This window comes from Aplidium turbinatum, chromosome 17 (assembly GCF_918807975.1).
Source record: "Aplidium turbinatum chromosome 17, kaAplTurb1.1, whole genome shotgun sequence".
NCBI classification, from domain to species: domain Eukaryota; kingdom Metazoa; phylum Chordata; class Ascidiacea; order Aplousobranchia; family Polyclinidae; genus Aplidium; species Aplidium turbinatum.
Genome location: NC_137488.1, coordinates 6086883 through 6110560, shown reverse-complemented (window position 1 = coordinate 6110560; position 23678 = coordinate 6086883). Strand labels below are relative to the sequence as shown.

The window sequence follows — 23678 nt, the reverse complement described above, 5'->3', positions numbered from 1 at the left end:
GCTTGTTGGAACAGACTTCACCGGGGACAGTGCGTACGGTAGTGATCACCAGCATCACCATGCGGCGGATGATAACTCCATGACCAGGCAGGCCAGATCGTCGACAGCCAAGAAACACAACCATTATTACCAAGGTATGTATGTTGAAGCCTAGTGTTCTCCCCCACCAGAGGTAACAAACATACTGCTTCCCTTCTGTGACAATTCCTTTCTAAACGGTCTTTGGGCTATCCGTTTTTTTTTTTAAAGAAATTGGAATTTGAGTCGTTTGTGGCCGTGTGTTTCAAACTTTAGAAGCACTCTTTTGGCGTATCTAGGTTTCTTAGTGATTGAAGATTTAGATCAAATGAGCGGGAGGGCAAGGAAGCCCATTTTCGTGTTCACCTTCAGGCATGCTTTGGAGTGTCCTTCTAAAGACACAGCTGCACGTGCCTGAGCAATGTTGAACGGGCGCCCTTTATCGTCACAGCACGGCTCTCACCATCTAGTTGTTTTTGAAAGACCATCAAGCTCCCCAACATGATGCATGAAGTCGTGGAAGTCTTTTTACGGATTTATGTGACGGCGACTAAAATCATTCCTAATTTACCTTTATTTTTGCTGCTCCGCTTATTAGCTGTGCTGTAGGCTCGGCTCCATGTTTCCCCGATCACAAAGATTTAGTATTTTTGTTCTACCGCTTCAATAACTAACAAATTGCTACCTTTCCAGACAACCAGCCATCAAGCCATCGATCGATCCCATCCAGCGAGTCGCTAGATAGCGCTAGAGATAGCCAATCGGTCAGTATGTCATGTAGACACGAGGTTTGCCTGCACTTCAAGCCAGACAACAAAATCCGTCATTTTTTTCATTCAATGTAAAAATGGCGGATTTGCTGTCTGGAAAGTTAGATTGAAGGAAACTACTGAACTTTAGTTCGTGATTTATTTTTAGTGTAAAACAACTTCTCCTCTTCACGGTTAACAATTTTTTTCTGTCGTCTTTAAAATTTTTGTCGTTAAAATTGATATTCATATAACTCTGGATTAGTTAATTGTCCAAAGTGAAAATGGGCATAAACTTTTGGAGAAAAATGTAGAAATGTTCCTATTTCGTATCAATCTACGTATCTAGAAAACAGTTAGACACTGGTTCGACACAGCCCTTTCACACTAATCATGTACAGTTGTACACACGCGTGGCCTCCTAAAGAAAACAGTTTTTGTACCAGTGTTTTTTGTACATGCAATTCATAATCGCTTCTCCTTTCTTATTTTCAAATAAATTTCTTTTCTTTTTTTCAGATTTCTGTGGCGAGCGATGACGACAACCATAATCTAGCGAACGTCGTTGCGTTTGTGCGAGATATGAAAGCTCAAGATGAGATTCATGCTGCTGACGTGGACACATAGACTTCTTCATGCTTTCTTGGTTGAAATCACGATGTTTTTACTGACGCTGTCGTTAGATTGATGTTATTTTTTAGCCGCTGCTCTCCCAGGTTCAGTGAAGATCGTCCAGTGCTTTTGGGCAAGCGCGGGTGATGGAAAATAGTCTTCCAGTTAGCAAACCAAGATAAAAAGCGTTTGATTTGCTGGCTGGACCCACGCTTTTGGCGCCAAGCCGGCCATTTGTTTTTTTGCGTTTACGTGTTATTTTGTGCCACCTTGACGCAGAGCTGTCGAAAAAGCGTCAAAATCAATCATTTTCACCTCATTTAAGCGAAGTTTTATTCAAGTATTTACATTAACCGGTGTTCTTATGGAATCATAATCTGTTCTTCAATTCAGACACATCACGTTAGTTTGATCAATTAAATTATTGTTCTTCCGATATGCGAATGGCACCAAGAAGGGTAAAACAGCTCGCGATTTTTTGTAATTTTGTTACTTATTTCTTCTTCCCGACGCCGAATGAAGGCGAATTCACTATTTTACGTCAGCTATTACGTCCAACTGACATATGAATAATATGGTGTTGCCCAAAAGGTTGATACGTTCATATTATAAGCATCAGCGTAGATTTTGCTTTTGAGAAATAAGGCTGACTGACTATTGTGTTTCATTATAGACCTGAATTATCGTAACCATGAAAGCTACGGCTGTATTTGAGAAATGAGAGTCTGTATCTATGATTTTTCTCACTCCTATTGGGTTGACTTTTGAGAATATTTTGCTAAGAGTTTAGCAGCTGTTACGAAGTTAATGTTAGTCGGGCTTTGTAAAACACCCTTGTTACAAGTATTTTGTGTACGGTTTAATTAAAGTAGATTCAATCATATTGAATGTTGAATATTTGCTTTACGGTTTGGGGATTTCAAATGCGCGTAAGTCCTCCGTGGCTGCTTCTAAACAACAACCTACTCCAAGCGAGAAAAATTGGTCTATTTTACATTGATTTAACGTCTAAAGAATGTAAAAATGACCAAGTTTTCCAGCTGGGTTTTCTCTTTCTACCTCCGCTTATAACGCTTGAACACGTATTTTTTCTGACTGCTATCGTGTGGTTGTTTTTTGTTTCCTTGTCTCATAATATCAACCATTTAATACAAAAAAGGGGTCTTTTGTATCCATGTCACTCACCTGGTGTTACCTAACGTAGCCTATACTAAAAAATTTCCTTTCAAACGATAATCAAGAACCCCGTTCAGTTCCTGTATGACGAGATAGCGTGAAACAGAACGTTTGTGCTAACTGAGCGGCCATTTGTGATCGGTTGTGCAAAGTATTCCTCCCACAGCAAGCGGATCCACTATTTATTCACCGACAGTTCAGTTTGGTCCCGTTGCGTGGTTATTTAAATAAAATAAAGTGCAGCTTTTCACAATTCAAGCTGCGATCTGTGTAGCCAATGCTCAAACATTTACTTTATAAATTTGTCGTTATAATCACAGGCAGCACATATCTTTTAATGGTAAATTATCGAGAATTTGTAAAATGCTTTACAGCGGCAGCAAGTAAAATCCTACTGCCATGAATATGATCGGTACAAAAAGAAAGTACCATAAGAATCATGCGATTTGCGGTACTTCAATGGACTGGAAAAAATTGAACATCTTTGTAGGGCTGGATACTTGTACAAGCAATTACACTGGTAGCTGTGGCGGATTCAGGAGGGGGCGATCTCCCGCTAAAAACACAGAAAAGTAGCTTCATTCTTGGTGAAGTTGCGAGGTCGGATTAATTTGATCTAAACTTTATTGTGTTTTGTTGAAACCCCCTCTCCCCCCCTAGACAACTTGCCGGATCCGCCCTTGTCGGGTAGTGAGGTACTTGTCTGCAGCGGACAATACCACAATCCCCACACATAACAATGTTTTTGAGACATTTTGTGACAATCAGCTTCTTCAACTCCTTGCTGAGCTGCTAGTCGGTTTAACCACAGTAAACCTTTGTGCATTGAGTTGAACGAAACAACCACACTGCTACTTTCACAACAACAACTCTTTCCAATTCATAATTAAATCTTTCAGCCTTTTATGATCAGTCGTATATGCAAATTTCTTTTATTTTTAAAACGTTGGCAGTTTTTACGTTGCTTCAATGTACCATAACAATGTAACGACTGCGACATATTAAGTTGTTCGCTTTGGACGTCTTACAATGCAGCCGTGTCATGCATTATCATTTTGAAGCAAATTCTTAGACAGCAAAATCCGTTTACATGACAAGTTTACATTACGTTGAATCAATGTAAACTGACGGATTTTTCTGTCTGGGATCTTTGAAACTACCTGTAGTTATTTTTTGTGTGATGTTAAGTTTTATGCTATTTTTATGTTGGTTCTGAATAAAGTTAAGTTACGTTACTTTTACGTGTAGATGATGTTTAAACAACGTGGTTGAGATCGTGTTTTATCGTGCTCTTGTATTTTACTGTTGTTTTTGGTGCGGACTTCGCCGAATGGTTGTTCCGATTGTGTTTTTTTGTTTTCGCAAGATACTTGCTGCAGAATGTTGATGACGTTTACTTGTAGTTTTTTGCGTCATCTGTCATCGGTGTGACGTGGCACACGTGACAGCTACGTCAATATGTTGCCTTGTTCTTATTGTGAGCTGCACATGCGATGAATAAACAGCAATTTCCGTATCGAATTCGTCTCCGTGATTTCTTGTTCAGATAAAGAAGTTTGGAAGAATTTCTATTCCTCGAACAATCCGTTGCAGAGTTTGCATTACCGTCTCAGAACGTCCAAGGGTACCTTCGCTATCCAGTGGCGAGCATGATCAATCATTAGACAGTACCTGCGCGCACAGTCATAGTACCTAATTCGTTTTTGGTAAAATACTTATCATTTCAGCTGCTTTTTTTAAAGGATTGCCAAATCTGCAGCCCATATCTCTTCAGTAGTTTTTTGCTTATTAATTTGCCACCGAGTCATGGTCATAATTATTTTTATCATAACGTGGGCTGATGCCCGGTTATTAAGGAAGAGAAGGCAAGAAAACCAATCTTCCTGTTCAAACTGCCTTGCAAAGATACTGCTGCATGTCTCGAACCCGTGTCCCTCCGAATGTCGTCTTGGCGTCCTAACCACTGGACCACACTAAACAACTAAGTTTGGGTAGCTTCAAGCCAAAGAAAAGCGCCGCATGAAACAACGACACACTGACTAGTGACTACAACACCAATCGTCATAGCGCATGACTAGGGAATTATGCTTCGAAAGCTGGTGCAATTTGCTATTACCACAGCGAACTCGCAGCATCAGGCTAAAACAGGTCGCTTGCATCTACATTTGTGAAGTAAACTAAATTTGACTTTAGCCACTTTTGCATTTTCATAAAGTAGTTTAGTATCGCTGGTGTTTGGATTCACAACGGTTTGACATCATACATTTTCTGGGATCTAAGACTGAGAACGTTCTGCGTACATCCTTGCATACCACGTATATGTTTTGAGCATCCCAGTTAAAGGCAAACTGCCAGTTCGGACAATACTTCCGATTCTTAAGATCTTCAGTTCTTGTATTGTCGCTAAATGTTAGGGTACCCTTCGATGAACCACTACCTGGAACGGTATTTCTAGGCCAATGACCTGTGTGATTAAAAGACAGAAAAATCTATGCTCTGTTGCAACTCACATCCAAACAACACAAAAGTAACAAGAAAATCTGTTTATGAACGAAAGTGAAAAAACAACCTTCAGCACTGTGCTACTTCACTATGAAGATGTGAGCAATAGAAACAACCCAAGATGGTGACGAAATATGCTCAGGTCGGTAAATTTAACGTCTGACGACGTAAGTTCCGCAAACTAAAATATGTACATGTAATCAACAAAATAAATATGTCGAAACGAAATAAAAGTGTGGCAACCAGGGTAGAAAAACAATCGCACATTAAACGGAAGCTTGTAAAATTAGAAAAGCGTCTTAACGCGAAAGATTAGACAGAGAAAGTAAGTTCACAAAGAGTTTGTTGACTTGTATTGGTACGTGCATGTTAATAATTCAAGTAGATCCCGTTTGAAGTGTAACATTAAATATAGCGAAGTTAACATTGAAAGTAAACCAATCTTCGTTTTTGGCATAAAATAAAAAGAAAAAAAATTGGCCCCTTTTTAATCCTGAGTGATATTGCTTTATAAACTAAAACAAATTGCTCATCTTCGGCTGTTTCGTGGTTTGACAAGATGCTCAGGAAATAAATTACCACATAGATCCGTAAACCAACCGTAAATTAACGCAAAGGCAACTTAGATTTCAACTAAACACTTTGCAACAGCTTTCCCAGACAGCAAAATCTGTCATTTTTGCATTTACCAGCATTTGCAGTCGTTGAATCAATGCAAACGACAGATTTTTTTCTGTCTGGGTAAGATTACCCAGTCAGCAACGAATGGCTACAAGCGATATGATAAATGCAAGTTATCACATGGATCAAAAGCCACATAATGCTTGAAGGCCGCATTTGAAACTTCAATATCATCTCACAATGTTTCATGAAAATTGAAAACTTGAAAAACCTTCGGTGCGCAGAAATGTTTGTTTGAATGTTTTGCTTTTCATAGAAGCTGTGAAAAGTGAATATCATGCATTGGTCACATCTTACCAACAAACAGTGGTTTCACTTCACATCAAAGTAGCCCTACTTCGTATCTAATCTTGAAGATAATAAACGCTTGCTTTAAAAAAAATATTAGCGTAGTAAGCAACCTATCTACAAGAACAAACTGTGTTTATTATTATTTTTTCAAAAGTAAAAACTGAAAAAGGAAAAAACAAAAAATAACAGGTAGTTGAATAACTTATTGCAGGCAAGTTTCGCGTTGTTGCAAGCCCAACTTTTGTTTTTGATGTTTTGTTATGAACCATGATCACAAAAAGGCAAGCCATTCATCTTTCTGTGTTTCTTTTTAGCTCAGTCGTCTAGCTGAAGCTGATATCGTCTTGTTCCTTTGATGATAGTGACAGCCACGATGCTTTGTGGGACTGCAAGTTCAAGCTTGTCCTGGTCCACTTCTTTCTCGCACGATGACGTCACCTTGACGTCATCAGTTTCATCATCCTCATCAACTCGTAAACTTTTTGGAGAAAAATCTTCGGACAGTGTCCGTGACTTTTTAGCGCCGATTTCCTGTGAGGAACTGTTCGGAGAAGAGTTTCTTTTCAAGGGGTTATTTTCTTCTTTGATGCTGGTAGAAAATGAAGGTTTGAGGACTTCGGGGTTGGGTGAAAGGTTGTTCTGAGGACATGAACTGGGGTCTTGATTTAATTGAGGCGATGACCTCATGTATGAAAACTGCATAAGAACTTGAGCGAGACGGTCGTATACGTTTGGAAACATGGCACCAGATTCAGTGATAGCTGGCGTCGTGGCTTCGCTCTGGTTTACAAGTTGTTTCTGATTCAGTGCGGTCGAAGCAGGAGCCACGCTTTGCTGCCTTTCTCGGCCGTCCAGTCTCGTGCTGTCAAACACGTGTTTTATCATGGCGCGCAATCTGTTCTTGCCGACCCATTGGTCTGAAAACCGAATAGATCTGTCCACCAAAGTTGGTTCTTGGGGGTGTCGGTAGAAGGCGCCATCTGGCGGAATAAGCGACATGTATTTTTGAAAGAGCTTGACGACGCAACGAGCGTTGCCAGGTTCAGCGTATACTCGACAATCTTTCGTCATGCCTCGATTCACATAAAGTGGGTCACGTGACGGTACAAATTCAATGTAAGATTGTGATTGCTGGCCGCGGTTGCCGTGCACGAAATGGGACATTTTAAGATTCCAGTGGTCGTCTATGTTACGAATACCAAACGTGACTGTGTTGTGAAAAAAGACAGCGTTCAGCAACCCCAAAGCGGTGTCACTACCAATAATACCAGCGTTCCAAAGCACCGTTTGATCAGGGTAGCCAGAAAAAGAATTCGACAAACTCGAACTGCTGTTGTTCGCTGGCAAACTTGATCTCCTGCCAGATTTGTGAGTGGATGTTACACCGTCGTTCGTCAGCTCCTTTATTCGGCTGTCAAGCACGGAGCGGAACCGACCATAAACCGGATTACTCCGGTCTAGGATGCATATAGAAGGGCGGCCCGCTTGCTGACGTAGGTAACGTTGAATCCCCATCACTATCTGCATGAGAGTGTGAGGCGGATATGGATTCCCATCTTTTCGTCGGATTTCCTAAACGCAAAGCTTTGACTAGATTTTTGCATAACAGACTTGTGACTTGATTAAAACTTTCAAGATACATCGTTTTTAACACAAGGTAAAACAGCAGCAAAGAATGATCTTATTAACTAGTTTGTAAAATATTTAAATACGTAAAAAGTTGTTAGATAAATCATCGAGTGACAATTATAAACATTGGTATAACAGAATATGCACTATAATATCAAAACCCCGGAGTCGGACTCGTTAAAAAAGGTTGACTTCGGCTTGATACAATACGATAAACAATAAAACTTTTGTCTGCAATTTTTTTTCAAAATATTATTTCTTGTTCTCCCTATTGAACACTACAACGTTACCAGAAAATAGAAGTGTTTTCTCTAGTTAGTTTTTATGAAAGTCGCCGTTTCAACTTCAATCTCAATTTAAAGTGATATTACATTGTACAAAAAAGAAAAATTAAAAAATCTGGCAACACTGAAGCCGGAGTCGGCCAGTTTTTAAACAAAATTACTGTATTTCTAAAGTATAATAATACACATCATTTTGAAACGCTTTGACGTAATTTTTTTTGTTTTTTTACTTTATTTCGTATAGAAAAAACAATTTTGTTTTTTTATAAATTGGCAACAAAACGAATTTCCTGCTGTTTTGACCGAAGAACTTTTTTGCAGATTTTTAAAATTTTTGCGTATCACAGTGTCTAACGTGGGTTATATTGTTTTTTGGGTAACAATGAGTTACGTAAACTGATAGGATTGCAAAAGTGGGGTTCTATCGTCAGGTATTCTTCAACCAGAACAAACCTTGACAAATTTCGCAAGCCAAAAATCGAGCTCTTCCTCGGTTGCTTTACCAACATCTAGCGGTACTTTACCAAATGCTCCAGAGGCGACTCCGCTCTGAAAAGTTTAAAAAGTTAAATAAGATTAAACTTAAGCTGACACAAAAGGGCTATTGAAAGCCGAATTGGCCGATGATCGGCAACGTCTCTTCTGTATTTCTCTCTCATAAAATCGCGGACGGCTTAAAACCTACAGGCCCCGCCGACTTCCTGATGTAGTCCACATAAGTAAAAACATTGTAAAAAGTTTTTTTGTTTTTTGAAGTGCTAAGCGTCTACAAAATTCATCATTTAAAAAAAATGTGCAAACAGTATTTTTGTAGAAGAATATCATAATACTTTTAAAGGTAACTGAGATTTGGATTTAATGTATTCACAAATGCAGTCACAGCAACATATGAAATCAACTTTAAATATTGATTACGTGGTAAAATTCAAAATATTAATCTGTTTTTTCTACATTGCTTTCAAGAACCTCTACACAAAGAAACCCAGTATCTTAAATATCAAGTTTATATAATGATGGGTACAACCATCAAAATAAAGTTTGATCATGGTGAGTGGGCAATTTCAGCCAAAACTGAAGGAGGAAATGATAAAATTTGACATTTTCGATTAAATCTAAACAATTTTCAATTTTGCTGAATTAAGAAAAACACATATGGTTAACAGAGTGTGTGTGAAAAAGAATATGTGCAACATAAATTTAACGTAGGATATCATTACACGAAGAAAAAAAATACTTGTAAAGGTAATTAATCAACGTAGCCTACAAATGACTGATTTGTTGAACGAGAAAGCATTTTTGTTCCCCTAACTGCAAGCTGAGGTCTATGACCGTGATGATGAGAGACGTTGAAACAACATAACGAATAAAAGAGCTAAAACACAAAAGCAGTTACATTATTTCAATAGAAATAAAAGTTTTTTTTAGTTAAGCACATGCAATTTTGGTAACATTGTAACACAAACCCAATTTTAACTAAAACTTAGTAGGCTAATTGCGTAATCACGGTTTGCAGTGATTTTTGCATAAAACAACGTCAACTTACGGAAAGATTTCGTTTTCTCGCCCATTCTCTCCACACATTAAATGCCCAACGGTTTTGCTTTTTGGTCCGTTCCGGGATGCCAGGTGTGTCTATTGGTTGCACATCAAAAGAATTATAATTTGGGGCTGAATTTTTTATTGCTGGCCCCATTAAAGACTGAGGCAAAGAAGCAGAGAGGTTGTTGAAGCGCTCTTGAAACGCCGCCAGATCGGAAATAGGTTGAGAGTTGCTCGACAATTCCACTGTAGCCACAGAGCTCCGGTTTGCACGAAAGTTATTGTTGTTGTTATTATTAATGTTAGCAACAAAATTGGTGTTGCTTTGCTTATCTTCAACCATGGATTTTCCGCTGCTCGATGCACTACTGGACATCAAGATACTGGGACTTGGAGTTCTTGATTCACCTGGGTCTTGGGTACTTTCTTCATTACTTTGGTTAGAGTACGGCGACAACACTCTGTTATTATTGCGTTCCACATAGTGAAGGCCACTTGCAAACGACTGAATTGGAACCTGATATTCGGTATCAGAGAGATTCTTTTGCTCTTCGGCAGCAAGTTCTGCAAGTCTGCTCCTTGTGCGTGGCGTAGTCTCCAAGCAAATGGTACGCTGCCTGCTTTCACAAGTCTTGTCCTCTGTGTCTTCCTGTTCCGAAGCTGCCATTCCGTTTGCATCTTGTTCCTGGGCCTGTCTTCTCTGAGGTGCATGCGCTTTTCTTCTACTGGTACGCTTTTCACCAACACTCAAGTCTAATATATCCATTATGAAATAAAGCTTTTGCTTTAAATATTACCAATAAAGCTATAAAAATAAAAACATGTTACAAATATTGCATGCTAACTGTATTTACCTCTCACATCGGCTATCATTCGTCTCACATGACAAAGAAGTTAAGTTTGCTAATAATCGCACAGTTGACTTTCACACTTCATAAGCAATGATTGAAGCTGCTTAAAAAAGGAACAACTGGCACACATATGATTGCTTAAGTGCGTAAAAAAGAAAATTAATCGTTAACTGGATTTACCGTAGCTATTAAGTTAGACGACCTTTATTCCCGTCAGTTTCGAAATGTTTAACAACACTGCATCAACACGTCGAATTCTGCTAGGAATCAGTAAACAAATGAAATGCTATTTTTTAAAACCAATAGCATATTAGCTGAAAAAGTTGCAAGAAATTGTGAAATAGACTTTATACTTTGCTATATTATCTTACTCTTGTCTCACAGCCTCGACCGTGGGCAATGTAAGTAATTACTGCTCATAATCAAGAAAACTTCTTTTTCAACTGTACAATTTTTAACCAAATCAATCACTGTCCAGCACAAAAATTGCAAGAAAGATACTTTTAGCATTTCTACAATCACTTGAGAAATATATCCCGAACTGCCGCAGTTGCAATTATAAAGAAGAGATTATTACAATCAATGCATGTTGTATACCAATCTGCAAATCTTTAACTTTTGCACGCTCTTCTAAAGATTCAGCCAGTAAAGTCATCTGCCAGTTACTCGATATTTTCTAACTGCTGTATCAATTCTATTCCGCACCAACTGAGCTTAGCTATCTATTTTTAAGAATTAATACAATAGCGAGTGTTACGGCCGACAAGCGGCAAAGACAATAGATAATTCGACAACTTAGGCTACCTTAGCTAACAATGTTATAATTGTCTTCTAAAAGGAGGTGTGTAACTTACAGATAGAATTACAACTCGGTGGCATTCGACAATGCAGTTTTCAACCTTATTCACACACGCGCTGACTAGCTAATAAGTATATAGGCTACATTTTATTGTTTTTATTCCAACGGAACAGGTTATAAGACAGCGCAACATGACACCATATATCCGATATCTAAACTGGAATGCTGATTGTTTTAGACTTAACGAAATAATTTTGACGTATCAAGTAAAAACAACTCTATTTTTAGTGTAGCTTTGCTGCTAGTTTGCCTGTTCTTGGAAATGCTTTACTGATCTAAACGAAAGCTCAACAAATAACCTGGTGTGACCTAAATACAGTTCAAGAAATATCTTTCACCAATTTACGTCAATGCAACAACAAATTACGTTTAACCGACATGAGTCAGTGTATTTATCTGGTTATTTAGCACATAGCACCGTTTTTACCACTTAGCAAAAGCTCTGTTGCAAATCAGCAATCAACGCTTTTGCCTCGCGCTTTTTCTACCCTGCTCGAAAAGTGATGCAACTGCAGCCATACCCAACGTCACTGCTGGTTTTTAGTCGTATTAAAAACAGCTTAAATGAGCGAAGAAAATATATTGTTTTTTCTAGGTCTTACGACTCTGAATTGATATCATCCGGCATGTCCGTTTGAAAGCGCTTTGAGTGGTCGAGAAAGCTGCACTGCTTTCGATGTTTGCGTAGGATAATAGCGTGATGTCATCTGGCAACTAAATAAAACCATTATGCAACACTTTCCACACAATCAAGGTGAATTCCATGTTTCCGATTGCTCATTAGTAGTTTGTCCGTAGCCTGTCTTCGACTGAGACTCTGATCAAGCTCTGCCGAAAAATCACGCGTGCGTCGTTTTTTGATTGCTGTCGTTCATTGCTCCTCGCTATCCCAATCCCATAGGCATAGAAGTTTAACTGTGTAAGGGAAATAATATGCCCTAGTTAACTTGTTAGATCTATAAATATATTATTAAACCTTATTTTCATAGACATGGTTAGATTTGCGGAACTACCCTCAACAAAATTCGTCATTTTTACATTGATTTAACATCTGCAGACGTTAAATCAATGTGAAAATGACGGATTTCGCTGTCAGGGATAGTGTTGCCAGATTAGTTCTGTAATTTGTAATTTGCGAAATTTTGAAGTCCTGAGCAAAGAGTAATCCTTCACTTTAACTTGAATCCTAACCGCAACCCTCACTCAATTCTAACTCTGGCAACACCTGTGACGAAACAAAGCTTTTTGATCTCAACTATGGCAACCAGCGCTGTAGAATAGCCATTTTGTATTTCATCTGCTCCATGCAACTTCAATTTTTAATACGGCTCCACAGCTTCACTTGAATCAAACAACTTGCAAAGGCACTATACAGCACAAGGCAAGTGGCTAATTTATTTTTAAAAAGGCATTCAAAATTAAATTATCCATTTCTGCAAGTTAGTGTCGGGCATGGAGTGTCAAGTGACCACAACAACCTCTCAAAACTACTCTTTACTGTTAGACGATAGACCCTTAGGTTAGATGACTCTATTTTTCAACACTAACTTAATTATCATGAAGAGAAGTTCCTTTGTTATAAAACATTAAAAACAGCGTTGCCGTTGTCAAAATGCGGCAAACCGAATTACAGTATCTTAATGACTATTTTGTGTTTGTAGTTAATAAGCTTTCGTTTACAAAGGTTTATCAACTCCGCTATATTCATAACTTGCTCACTTAGACGGTGATCAAAACGTAGTTTCAGTTTAAATATTCCATAGCAAAATCAAAGTTGTAGGTTACTTTTTTTTCTCTGAAAACTGACTAAAACTATTTTATGTCACTCTTTTAAATTAATCTCTTTGTAAGCTCATCGGACTGCCATGTCAAAGTGATATTTCGTTTTGAATCTTCACATATTTTGAACCTAATCGATTATTATATGACCCAAATGAAAATTATTATTTATCGCTCGGTAATCTCTGTTTTTCCCAGCTTGATTAACATTTTGTCATTAGCAAGCAAATTTAGCCAATTTCAATATAAATTCGACATCAAGGAACCGTATGCGGGCACAATATTTTTAAAACAAAGGCGAGATCATTGTAAAGCTTTGCTTTCACAAACCCCGCTCTTTTTCTCATGGCGTATTATTAGGCTATAATGCTCGTCTATTTCCGCAATCCCAGCTTCATGTCGCCAAGCCATTGTTAGTCCATTGTTGCATAAATGCCAAGATCTAAAAAGCAAAGGGAAGTCTGCACTGCTTGACCATGCATTATAATGTTATTATCATTTGAAATTAATTCCTTTGAACACGGTAGGTTAATCGAATATCTCACTGTTTTCCTGTAATAAAGAGTGAGGCTGGTATCTAATATCGATAGCTTTTGAAAATGCGGAATTAGGTTAATAATGGCAGACTGGAGTCGTAAATGACACGCGGTGATAACACGGAATCTCAAAATTTAAATGTTATCCTATTAAAAGTTAGATAAGCTTCCGATATATCTTGATTTGTTAAAGACAAGGGAACCCAGCCAGTCGAATGCGTCCCAAGTTGACCTCGAAGTGTGAGGAATAAAATTCAAAAATATTTTGTTTTTTTGGAATGGCTTGCAATTTTGTTTATTTGCATCCACAGCCCATTCGTTTGAAAAAAAAAATTCAAAAACGGCGATAACGTTATGTTACATGTTTATTAAACTTATTTAAATTTTTGTGAAGTCCAGCAGTTGACATGTTGATATTCTTTTTAACTGCACACGCTAAACAAGTTTTCGTGCACTTTCGACGACGGCGTGGGTTTACAAAATGGCTGCTGGTCGAGTGGAGCTGGGGAGGTTGGTTACTTGAAAAGTATATTATCTTCAGTCAATAAGGCTGGGCAAGGGCATGCCTGGTTTTAAAAAAATATTGATACCTGGTAAATGCCTTTTGCAGGAATTTCACAATTTTTCAGTTTGTGATCGCTCAGTGCAAAAAATAGAAATGAAAACTGTTTGTTGGATATCGAAATTATATTGAATTATTTGAATGTCTTGCATACAACCAAGTGTCACTTTTGCAACTAGATGGTTTACGCCATTAGGGTTAATGGTGATTTTAATATTGCTGTGACCAGAGCTATTTTGAAAATTTTGAACTCCATTTTAAAACTTTAATTTGCTTCTTTTTACGTATTCACCAAACACGAGCAACTTTTCAATGCAACAATGCTGTCAGTGAATCTTAATGATTTCAAACTTTTTCAAAAGCATCCCACTATTTAAAAAATCAATTGTGCTTTATGACATCATTACTAATAAGAACTTCCAAATCCATGTCATGTCATCCTCTGGTAAAGTTCTTGCGTGTCGTTGTATGAATCGAGTGGGAAATCAAAGAAAGTGGCTTGTTTAACAACAGAACACGTCACAATGGGGTGTGAATTATGCAATTGACCAGAAACATTGATATTACACAATAACATCACAACACGCAACCGCTTTAAAAAGACCGATCATTTTATCTCACAAAAATAAATTTAGCCTTGGCCTTCCATTAAAGTTGTATCCAAATTGCGTATGTGTCCATTTTCGTGAGTATGCACATTAAACACATCGCTTTCAAAAGCAAATAAATTAAGTTTTGAAGATCTTGCAACCGAAATATATTGTTATTCATGCGGGTACTTATTCATATACAAAACTCCTGGCACACCAGGTCATATAGTTCTGGCGCCAGTTATTGCTTCCTGTGTGAGTTATTATTGGGCGTATTGGTGACTGTTCGAACGATCTCTTCAGTCTCTGTGTGTGATTTAACCAAAAATGTCACACGTTACTTTACACGGTCTTATTATTCCTTCCGTTTTGATTTCTAATACAAGTCATAAACTGAAATGCAACTGTTTGTTTTGCGTTGATTTCACTCCGCAAGATTGCTTTGTTGATTTTGAAAGAATGGAACTTCAAAACAAGGCCGATTTTTCTCCAACAGGTTCACTTATCGAAAACAGGATTTCCTTAATGTTAGGCTACTTGATGACGTAATGACATTGTGTAAGCTGGTACCAAATTGCAAAAGTCGATAAGTAAAGTTATTAATATACTTGCCCAAGCTGTGCACAAATATAAATTCTTTGTGCAATCACTTTCTACGTGGCACATAAGTTCAGTGAAAAAAAATTACTGGCAAAACGTTTTTATTAATTTTATCGATATAAAAAAAATACGGTCTTTCATCTAAATAAAGAGAACATACTTATACATGAATGTTTTAAGTATAAAATTAATCTAGTTTCCAGCACTGCTCCCATGGTTGGACGGCTTTGTGATTATGGAATCTCTTGGGATTTCTCTTGGGGGGCTCCAATGGGATATAAGGGAGTAAGGGTAAACAACCCACTTGCTGAGCTGACTATCAAATTTTTCAACAAGTATTTCATTTGCAAAATAATGTGGTTAGTGGACGCATTAGAGCCATGCTATCTATGCGTTATCAATTTTTGTCGTGCCTGATGGTTGGTCCCACATTCAGGGGCGTACCACGGCACTGGCAAGCTAAATCTAGTAACAGATTGGACCTCCTTCTACAGTAGGCCTACCTGGATATTCTATCAAAAATAGATTGTTTGCATATAAAAAATTCGTTCAGTCGACTCATTTCGCACAAGGAAATATTTAGATTACTCTCAAGCTTCAGCAGTAGGCCTACGGATAAAGTTTTGCACAATGAAGTAGAACTTAAATACAAAGTGTGTTCTCCCTGTATTTGACATGGTTCAACCAAAAAGTAATCGAAATTCATCAAATACATACTCTTACCGCAGTCTCCTATGACCATGTTTTAAATGAAATGAGATCTGCTCACGAAACTACATCATATTTTTAACTAGATTTTTTGTCAAAAATTGAGTCACCAACGTAATAGGCCTAACACACCAATATTTAGTTCTATATGTTGCGGCACTATACATGAGCATGATGAGCGCTCACGTTGTTGAAAGTAAAGTATTCGACTTGAGCAAGAAACGAAAATGTAAAATTTTCTCTGGCTTATTCAGAAAAAACCTCAGTATTGTGAAGACACAAGTTCACGTTTATATTCCCGAGAGACATCAAGACATGAACAGAAAGCTTGGAAAGTGCTGGTTCAAACTGTTTTCACCTTCACTTGACATGAAGGCTACTCAAAACTTCACTCAAACATTAAATTATTGAAATATACCTATTTTAGTCATAAATAAAGTTTTCAACTTGAGCTCAATTTTAAACCAAGACTTTAATCCAAATTCACAAATCTAGTTTTCATTTGATCAACAATTGAACGTGGTCAAGTGCAAAGTGAGAGTCTTAAAAAAAAGTATCTTGTGGACCTCTTGGTTCAATTTTGCTTCGATTCTTGAGTTTTATGTTGTCCATTCTGTCCAACCATTTTTGCTCCCAAGAAATTACGACGATATCAAACATGTTTTCTAGACCCGCTGCTGCCCACGTGTGGCGTAAGCGGATACAGGAAAACTTCACCAAGAAAATATCCTGCAAAGAAAAATTAAGGTTGTTGGAAACGAAATATGTTTTCATCGAAACAAGATTCTTCCCAGGAGTTCATGTTGAAATGGAAAAAAATCAAGTCGATTAATTTTGCTTAAAAACAGCGGCGGATCCAGGGGAGCGACCAGGGAGATCGCCCCCCTGATACATAAAAAACTAACTGTATTCACGGGGTTTTTGCAAGACCGGATTTATGTAGACCTACACATCAATGTGTTTTGTTAAAATCGCTTCCCTTAAAACTACTTGCTGGATCCGTCCTTGCTTCAAAACGAGCTATGTCGGAAATTCGAAATGAAATATTCATAAAATAATTATGTACTTTTTTTAAAAAACATAATACACCAACGTGTGACAGCAACACTATCGATTGTGTTCACAAACTGTGTGAAGAGGGCAATTGACTACCCAAGTTGGCAAAGATTGCTCTTACAAAAAGCATGTCAAACACTTTTGCAAAGTTTTATTCTGAGATTGAAAAAAATGTTAAAACCTTAATTGTAGCAGCTCTACACCAAAGGTTGCCCGAGTGAAGTTTCCCCTTGTTGTTAAGACGTTGTTGTATGTGATTTCTTTCATCTGCTAGGTGCAGCTGAGAGCTGTACTTGAAACTCTTCACTCAAACGCAGGCCCTGAAAATGAACCCAGCGCTACATGATTAGTTACGACAATGGTAGTATACCTGCGGCCAACTGGTACAAAACATGCAAATACAATGTCATTAAAAAGTTGTGAGAGTATTAAACACATATTATTTTGAAGGGGCAGGATATAAGTTTGGAGGGCGATTGCTTCCCCAAGCCCTCCCCGTCACTGCATCCCTGGTACAAAAACTCACATACGATGGAAGCTGCTTTTCTTGAAAGTTTTTATTTTGTATCTTTGCTGCAACTGTTTGTTTCGATTCCCCCTCTTGAGCTTTGATGTCTTCTCGTCTGATACGTAACCTTCCACTTTGCGATGTAATTCAAGTTATTCGTGTTACCCGCTGGTTAACTTCCCAGAAGGGCACCTGCTGATTTGAGATCTTTTCCATGCTTTTATATCCTAACGACACCCAGATTTCCCAGTCCAATCACACGTATGCATACTTAGCTTATTTGGAGACTCCTTCAGCTTTGGAGGACCTGCAAAATCCTCACAGCTTTTCGCCTGTTAAGGTACAACCGTACAAGGCCACCAAGAATAAGTTGAACACATTTGTTGTTGCTGCATATGTTGGCTTTTATCGATGCAAGATGTTAACGGATCAAAAGGGATTGATGAATATGATTGGAAAATTGTAACCGGATCTGGCCCTTTAGAACCGTTGTTAACTCAATAGAGTCGAGATGAAGCTCAAATTGACTAGAGCCTCCGAAGCGTTTTGTCTCATGGAAGAAGGGAAAGTCAGACCGCAAGAAGTGGCTTTCCTCTGTAGAAAATCAAACCCAGCGATTCTGTAAGAAATGCCCATATCAAGGCGGTACAACCTGGAACGACCAAGTATCCAAATCATGTGGAAACAAAAGCTTTCACCGTGCCAAGGCAGTGAAATAGGAAGCATCTTGTTCTAGATGTCACACTGTGACTCATAAAAAAGCAATTTAATGTAAATATTCCACATGGTCACTCATGTGTGACAATGAATTGTTGTTTGATTGATTGATTGAATGTTTATCCTCGGACTGGGAAAGCTTCCTGCAAAGCTTAATCCTGGCGTTTCGCATACTTGTAGAGGCTTTGAATCACTTTTTGAAACAATCTCTAATACAAGGAACCATGGTTCGTTTCTAGTACCTTAAACATGAGTTTAAATACCGAGGTTTAAAGATTTATTCAAAAATCACGATAAGCCTCATATGCAATGAGTGCCAGGAGTGCTTTGATACGTGTTTTTCATCATGTCTCCAAAATGATGAAAAACATAAAGAGGAGGGGTTTTGTCCGTTCTTTGCAAAGATGTACAAAGAACGGCGTATTTATTGAAACACGTCGTCACATGCGATCATAGAGGTCGTGCAAGTATTGTTTTGTTGATTTATTATTATTACTTTTTTTACGTATTAGTTTTCAAATTGAGCACGCAAATAACTTTCAAGTATTCTTCTCTCGTGTTGTCGCTATATGTCAGGGCATCCGTTGGTTAGCCACTGCCTGGTGTCGTCATCGATAGAAACTAAGCCTTCCATACCATGAGGAGGTCTGTATAGCCGGCAATCCTTGATAATGTGGGCTGCCGTCTGCATTTCACCACACTCACAAGCAGCACTCTCTGCCAAGCCCCAACGCAACATGTCTGCACCATAGCGTCCAACACCAGTGAGCAAACGGTTACGCCTTGATGAGGCAAGTCTAGAGAGGCAATGGCCCAGCTGGTTCTCGGGCGGGGATCTAATTACAAGTATTTCAAGTGTTGTAAATTGACTACAAATCAGAGTGACAAATTGAATCTAACATTATTTTCACGGGTGGTGTAAAAGTGACAACTACAGTAGTTTTAAGTACGGCTGATTCCTTGTGATCGAAATGATACACAAACTAACTGGTTTATTTTGTTTCTTTTAGAGGGAGCGAAAACACCCAGCAGAAAGGCTACGACTTGTTTTGTTTGTTTTATTATCTTTATCCTGCATTGCGGAAAAGCGGACTTGAGCGCTATACATCGGTGTACGTCTTCCGACGCACACCTGACCCAAGCTGCAGCCAACGGCAATGTCTGTTTCCGGTTGTCTACTCTACTTACAGTGTGACTTAAATTTGGTACTACCCATTACTCGAAATCCATCACTGGGTAGAGGCAATTATCGTAAAGTTTCTTGCCCAGAGAAACAACAGCAAGTGCGTGTGGCTGGAGTCGAACATGCAGGCTCTCGACTGCGAGCCCAACGCGCTAACCACTCGGCCACTGCAAAAAGCGAATAGAAACCCTCCACTTCATCGTTCAATTTTAGCAAGTTAGAATATTTTCTTAACTTTTATCGTCTGTCAATGTTTTTACAGTTTTGGTGAGTAGCCACATTTCTTTGTTGACGTTTGCTGACATTCTGTCTGAAATTTTTTCCAATAAAAAAAAACTTCGATTTTTTTTTGTTGATTTTATAGGCTCTTACGCAATTTAGGTTGTGGACGGGAAGGCAAGGAAACCAACCATTCGTGTCCACTTTCCAGCAGGCCTTAAGGGTCATGCCAAAGATAAAGCTGCATGGTTTTGAGTGGTGTCGAACCAGCACCCTTTCGAAAGTCCAACCAAAGCTCTCACCACGACCATACAGCCGACGACTTAAATCAATTAACTTTTCTAAATAAAATTTATTTCTATTTTTGCAGGTAACTATCACCATCTCAACGTTTGTTTCGTCCTTCATTGATGTTTTACTTCAATAAAATAAAACTCGGGATTTGTTCATGATATCTGCTATTCCACTCGCCATCTAGCGAGCGTATCATAGCCAAAGAAACTGAACAACGTCAAGTGAATTAAATTATTGTTGTATTGTTCAATTATTATAATTAGCAGCAGGTGATCTGCTTAATTTCGAATTACCAATAAAGTGTTGTGAGGTTAAATGGATATCAGAGGATGCCATTGTATTGCTATTTTAAAATATTTATGGAATAAATAAAACGCAGAAACAGTAAGGTTGGAAAGGTGTGACAAGCGGTTATAATTTTGCGATCGAAAATGTTTCTGCCTATCCCAGACAAAAAAACGGTTTTACGTTGATTCAACAACGTGTTCAATTTAATTTCATGACTACTGCAAGTACATAAAATGATCGCACAGAAGAATTACCAGGGCAAACTTAATACAAAAGTTAACAATCTTTAATTTCATTCTCGGATTTGATAAGCTACTTCAACAAACGATTGATTTTAAACTGAACAAATTTTAAAACTTCTAAACCAGAGGTGTGCAACATACGGCCCGCGGGCCAGAGAACGGCCCGCGGTACCCATTTACGTGGCCCGCACATTCTTCATCAAGTAGCCCATTATTTTTAAATGCTTTTCACTGTTAGATCGGAAGATGTTGTTATTTGTAACATCATCATTAGCGTTATTGACTTTTAGCATTATTACATCATTAGCATTATTGTTGCGTCATTAGTAAGCGTTGTAGAAAACCGCCTTGTTCTTCTGGCAATGATTCAGCAAGGGAACGTTCAAATATTACGTAACGCCTTCGAGGGGGAGGGGGGTTTATGCAAAGCGTTACGTTAGCGTCACATCGGGGGGGAGGGGGTTCAAGCAAAACGTTACGTAACGCTTTCGAGTACGGAATGGTAGTTTTTTGTGCTGAATTCGTAGTGAAAAAGCGTTACATGGGGGAGGGGGGATTGAAAAAAGCGTTACGTTGGCGTTACATGGGGGAGGGGGGGTCAAAAATTCGGAAAAAAAAGCGTTACGTAATATTTGAACGTTCCCTAACATAAATCTTACTTTATGGGTGCAGTGTGATGAATATATTAATATTTATTCTACAAAAAGCTTAGCATAGTAAAAATGTCTACAAGTAAGAAAAGGAAGGTTGATTATGAAAGCCGGAAGTTCAACAATGAGTGCTGTATAAATTACTTCGTTGTTCAACACAATCTAGATGTTGTTTGCCTGATTTGTCAAAACACTATAGCAGTAGCCTAATGAAAGAGTACAATATCAAGCGACACTACTGTGCAAAACACTCTGCTAATTATTATAGCATGATAGCATTGCATTATGAGAGCAGTTCTTTTCAAAAATGAAGCTGTTCAAGACAAAATGCAGGAATCAGCTTACAGATGAGCACTTGTCAAGTCAACTTCGAGTTGCCACTTCCTCCGTCAAAGCTGACATTGGCAAGATCTCTGGACAGAGAAGATATCAGACATCTCATTAATCACTCACTCAATGTGTAACGATTGTGTGTACGTTTCCATTTAAATAAATTTTTCATATAAATTCATGTGTTATTCGATAGACTGGCCCTCAGCTTCATTATAATTGTACGTTGTGGCCCATTGAGATAAACAGTTGCACGCCCCTGTTCTAAACGCTCCAAGTTAACGCAGAATAGACTGCAAGCCATGCCTTTGTTCAGTAAATTTTTTTAAAGACTTTCAATCGCCTGTCGACATGTGGAGTAATTTTCCAATTGATCACACAATCAGTTAAACGCGGAGGCATTTTAGGATGAAAATTTGTGATTTTTAATAAACTTGTTGGCAACTTGTTGGCGAAGCACTTTACTTTGACAAAAACAAGTTTGTTCACTAGAAACCTGGACGTTTTTGCTTTATAAAAGTCTCGCTGAAAGGTCTCTGGTCTGTGCCGTTTTCATGTTGTTAGTAAGCTTCGAGGCTACTGACGAAATATCGTTCAAATGTACAGTTTTACTGCTCGCATTCCATAGCGTTAAATTTACGGTCGGCTGAATTGCATTGTTTGAAAGCGTTTAATAATAACTTCAAAGAAATACATGGCGTCGTGCAATGCCAATTTTTAGAAATCAAGTGTGACAAAAATAACTTTTTTTTTATAGTGGCGGCAATGTGTTCGGTGACAAGTGTTTGCAAATTACATGAGAAAGTGTTGGTTGGGTGAGACTGAACGAAATTTAAAAACATAAGCACAGTGTGCAGAGTGGCATTAGACCTACATCATAATCTTTAAAGTGCTTGCAATTTCTGTAGTAGGCTATGGCTATGGCCTGTTACGATCGTTTTATGATAAAACTTTTTCCTAGGAAGACTTCGCCATGATTAGCCTACGTAGGCCCATGGCCACCTAAAGATACGGCCTGATTTGTCACATTTTGCAGAAATTTCCAGGTTTTTCTAACTTTGGGCGAACGTTTAAATAAATTGTTCTAAAAATTAGATTTTTACGCTTTCTTTATTCTTTTCCCCAGATGACACAATAGGTTTTAACATCTTCACATGTTGAAAAACAAAGAAAATTTGATTTCGAAGATTTTAGTCAGACTGTTAATTTTCAATAACAGTCTGATTTTGCGTTTTTCAACTTACTTTTTCTCATTTGCTACTGCTTCCTCAAGGCAACAAAAAAGTTTTATGTCATTAGGAAACCGCAAGAAGTAACAACATCTCAAAAAATAACAGTCAAGCACTAGCAGTAGCTGTAATCAAAATCTGCAAAATGTGACAAATCAGGCCACATCTCCAGGTGGCCATGGTAGGCCCAGGGCCAAGTGAAAGTAATTTAGTCTGGGCAGTGGGCACCAATGAAATTTTCAAATAAAGACATCTTCAAAAGAAAAAAAAACATTTCTCAAAACAGAAAACCCTAACTAAGGGAAAATAGTAGAAGAAACTTCTATGAAAGGGGTGATTTTTACCTAAAAAGTATATCTAGGTGGTTTCTTCAAGTTCCAGACCCCTTAGAAAAGTTTTGGGGTGTTTGCAAATACCTGAAGCCCAGGTTTGAAATTTTGTCTCAAATAGGAAACATTACTTCAAAATGTGAATGTTTGGTGCTTAAAACCATTACCAACCTGAGCTGGTGAAATAATATAACCTCGTTTCAAAAGCGGAAACGACGACGACGAGACAAAATAACTAAAAATTGTGATGTGAAATTAGGCTGCGCAGGGTAAGCCTTTTTTTGCGACTGGACAGGTTTTCAGCGTGTTTAAGATGTCGTCAAAAAAGCAAGACTCAGCCACGATCTGGTGGAAAATGGCTTGAATAGTAATTCTTAGTTTTGGTTATAATTTTTTGCTTTATGATCGTATGTTTATTCGCCAACAGAAAAAATAAATAAACTGAACTTTCTTCTTGATATTTTAGTTGTGAAGAATTAAAATCCTAATATCATCGTCGATTAGAATTGCTTTATATCAGCATAAAAGTATCCCCTGAGTACCTTGAAGTTTGATTAATTACACTTTCATTCCTCCTACAGGTTTGTCTATCCTTTTACTCATTCTTCTAATACGGTACCAGAAACAAAATAGAGGCATCAGGCATCGATGATTTCTCCAATGAAAC

General features: G+C 38.1%; 2 protein-coding genes across 2 annotated transcripts in view; one reads left to right on the top strand and one right to left on the bottom strand.

Moving 5' to 3' along the window:
• Nucleotides 1-1425, top strand: part of LOC145786910 (neogenin-like) — a 32373-nt gene extending 30948 nt beyond the window's left edge. The window contains exons 25-27 of the mRNA XM_082598650.1: nt 15-134; nt 712-782; nt 1287-1425. Coding sequence (XP_082454776.1) covers nt 15-134; nt 712-782; nt 1287-1394 — 299 coding nt within the window. The 3' untranslated portion in view covers nt 1395-1425. The remainder of the gene's footprint in view (nt 1-14; nt 135-711; nt 783-1286) is intronic.
• A 3664-nt stretch (nt 1426-5089) lies between these two features.
• LOC145786907 (uncharacterized) lies at nt 5090-10247 on the bottom strand. Its single transcript, XM_082598647.1, has 3 exons — nt 9486-10247; nt 8396-8491; nt 5090-7601 (listed from the first exon to the last, which is right to left on the bottom strand). Exons 1-3 carry the CDS (start codon nt 10245-10247, stop codon nt 6345-6347), a joined length of 2115 nt encoding a protein of 704 aa, XP_082454773.1. The 3' UTR covers nt 5090-6344.
• Nucleotides 10248-23678: the final 13431 nt, after the last annotated feature.

What these genes read in the sequence shown, in the direction of transcription:
- LOC145786907 (XM_082598647.1), bottom strand. Translation starts at nt 10,247, where the DNA reads ATGGATATATTAGACTTGAGTGTTGGTGAAAAGCGTACCAGTAGAAGA. An exon ending in CGAGAAAACGAAATCTTTCC is followed by an intron (nt 8,492 to 9,485) that starts GTAAGTTGACGT and finishes TAAACTTTTCAG; the next exon opens with AGCGGAGTCGCCTCTGGAGC. An exon ending in GGCTTGCGAAATTTGTCAAG is followed by an intron (nt 7,602 to 8,395) that starts GTTTGTTCTGGT and finishes CTTTGCGTTTAG; the next exon opens with GAAATCCGACGAAAAGATGG.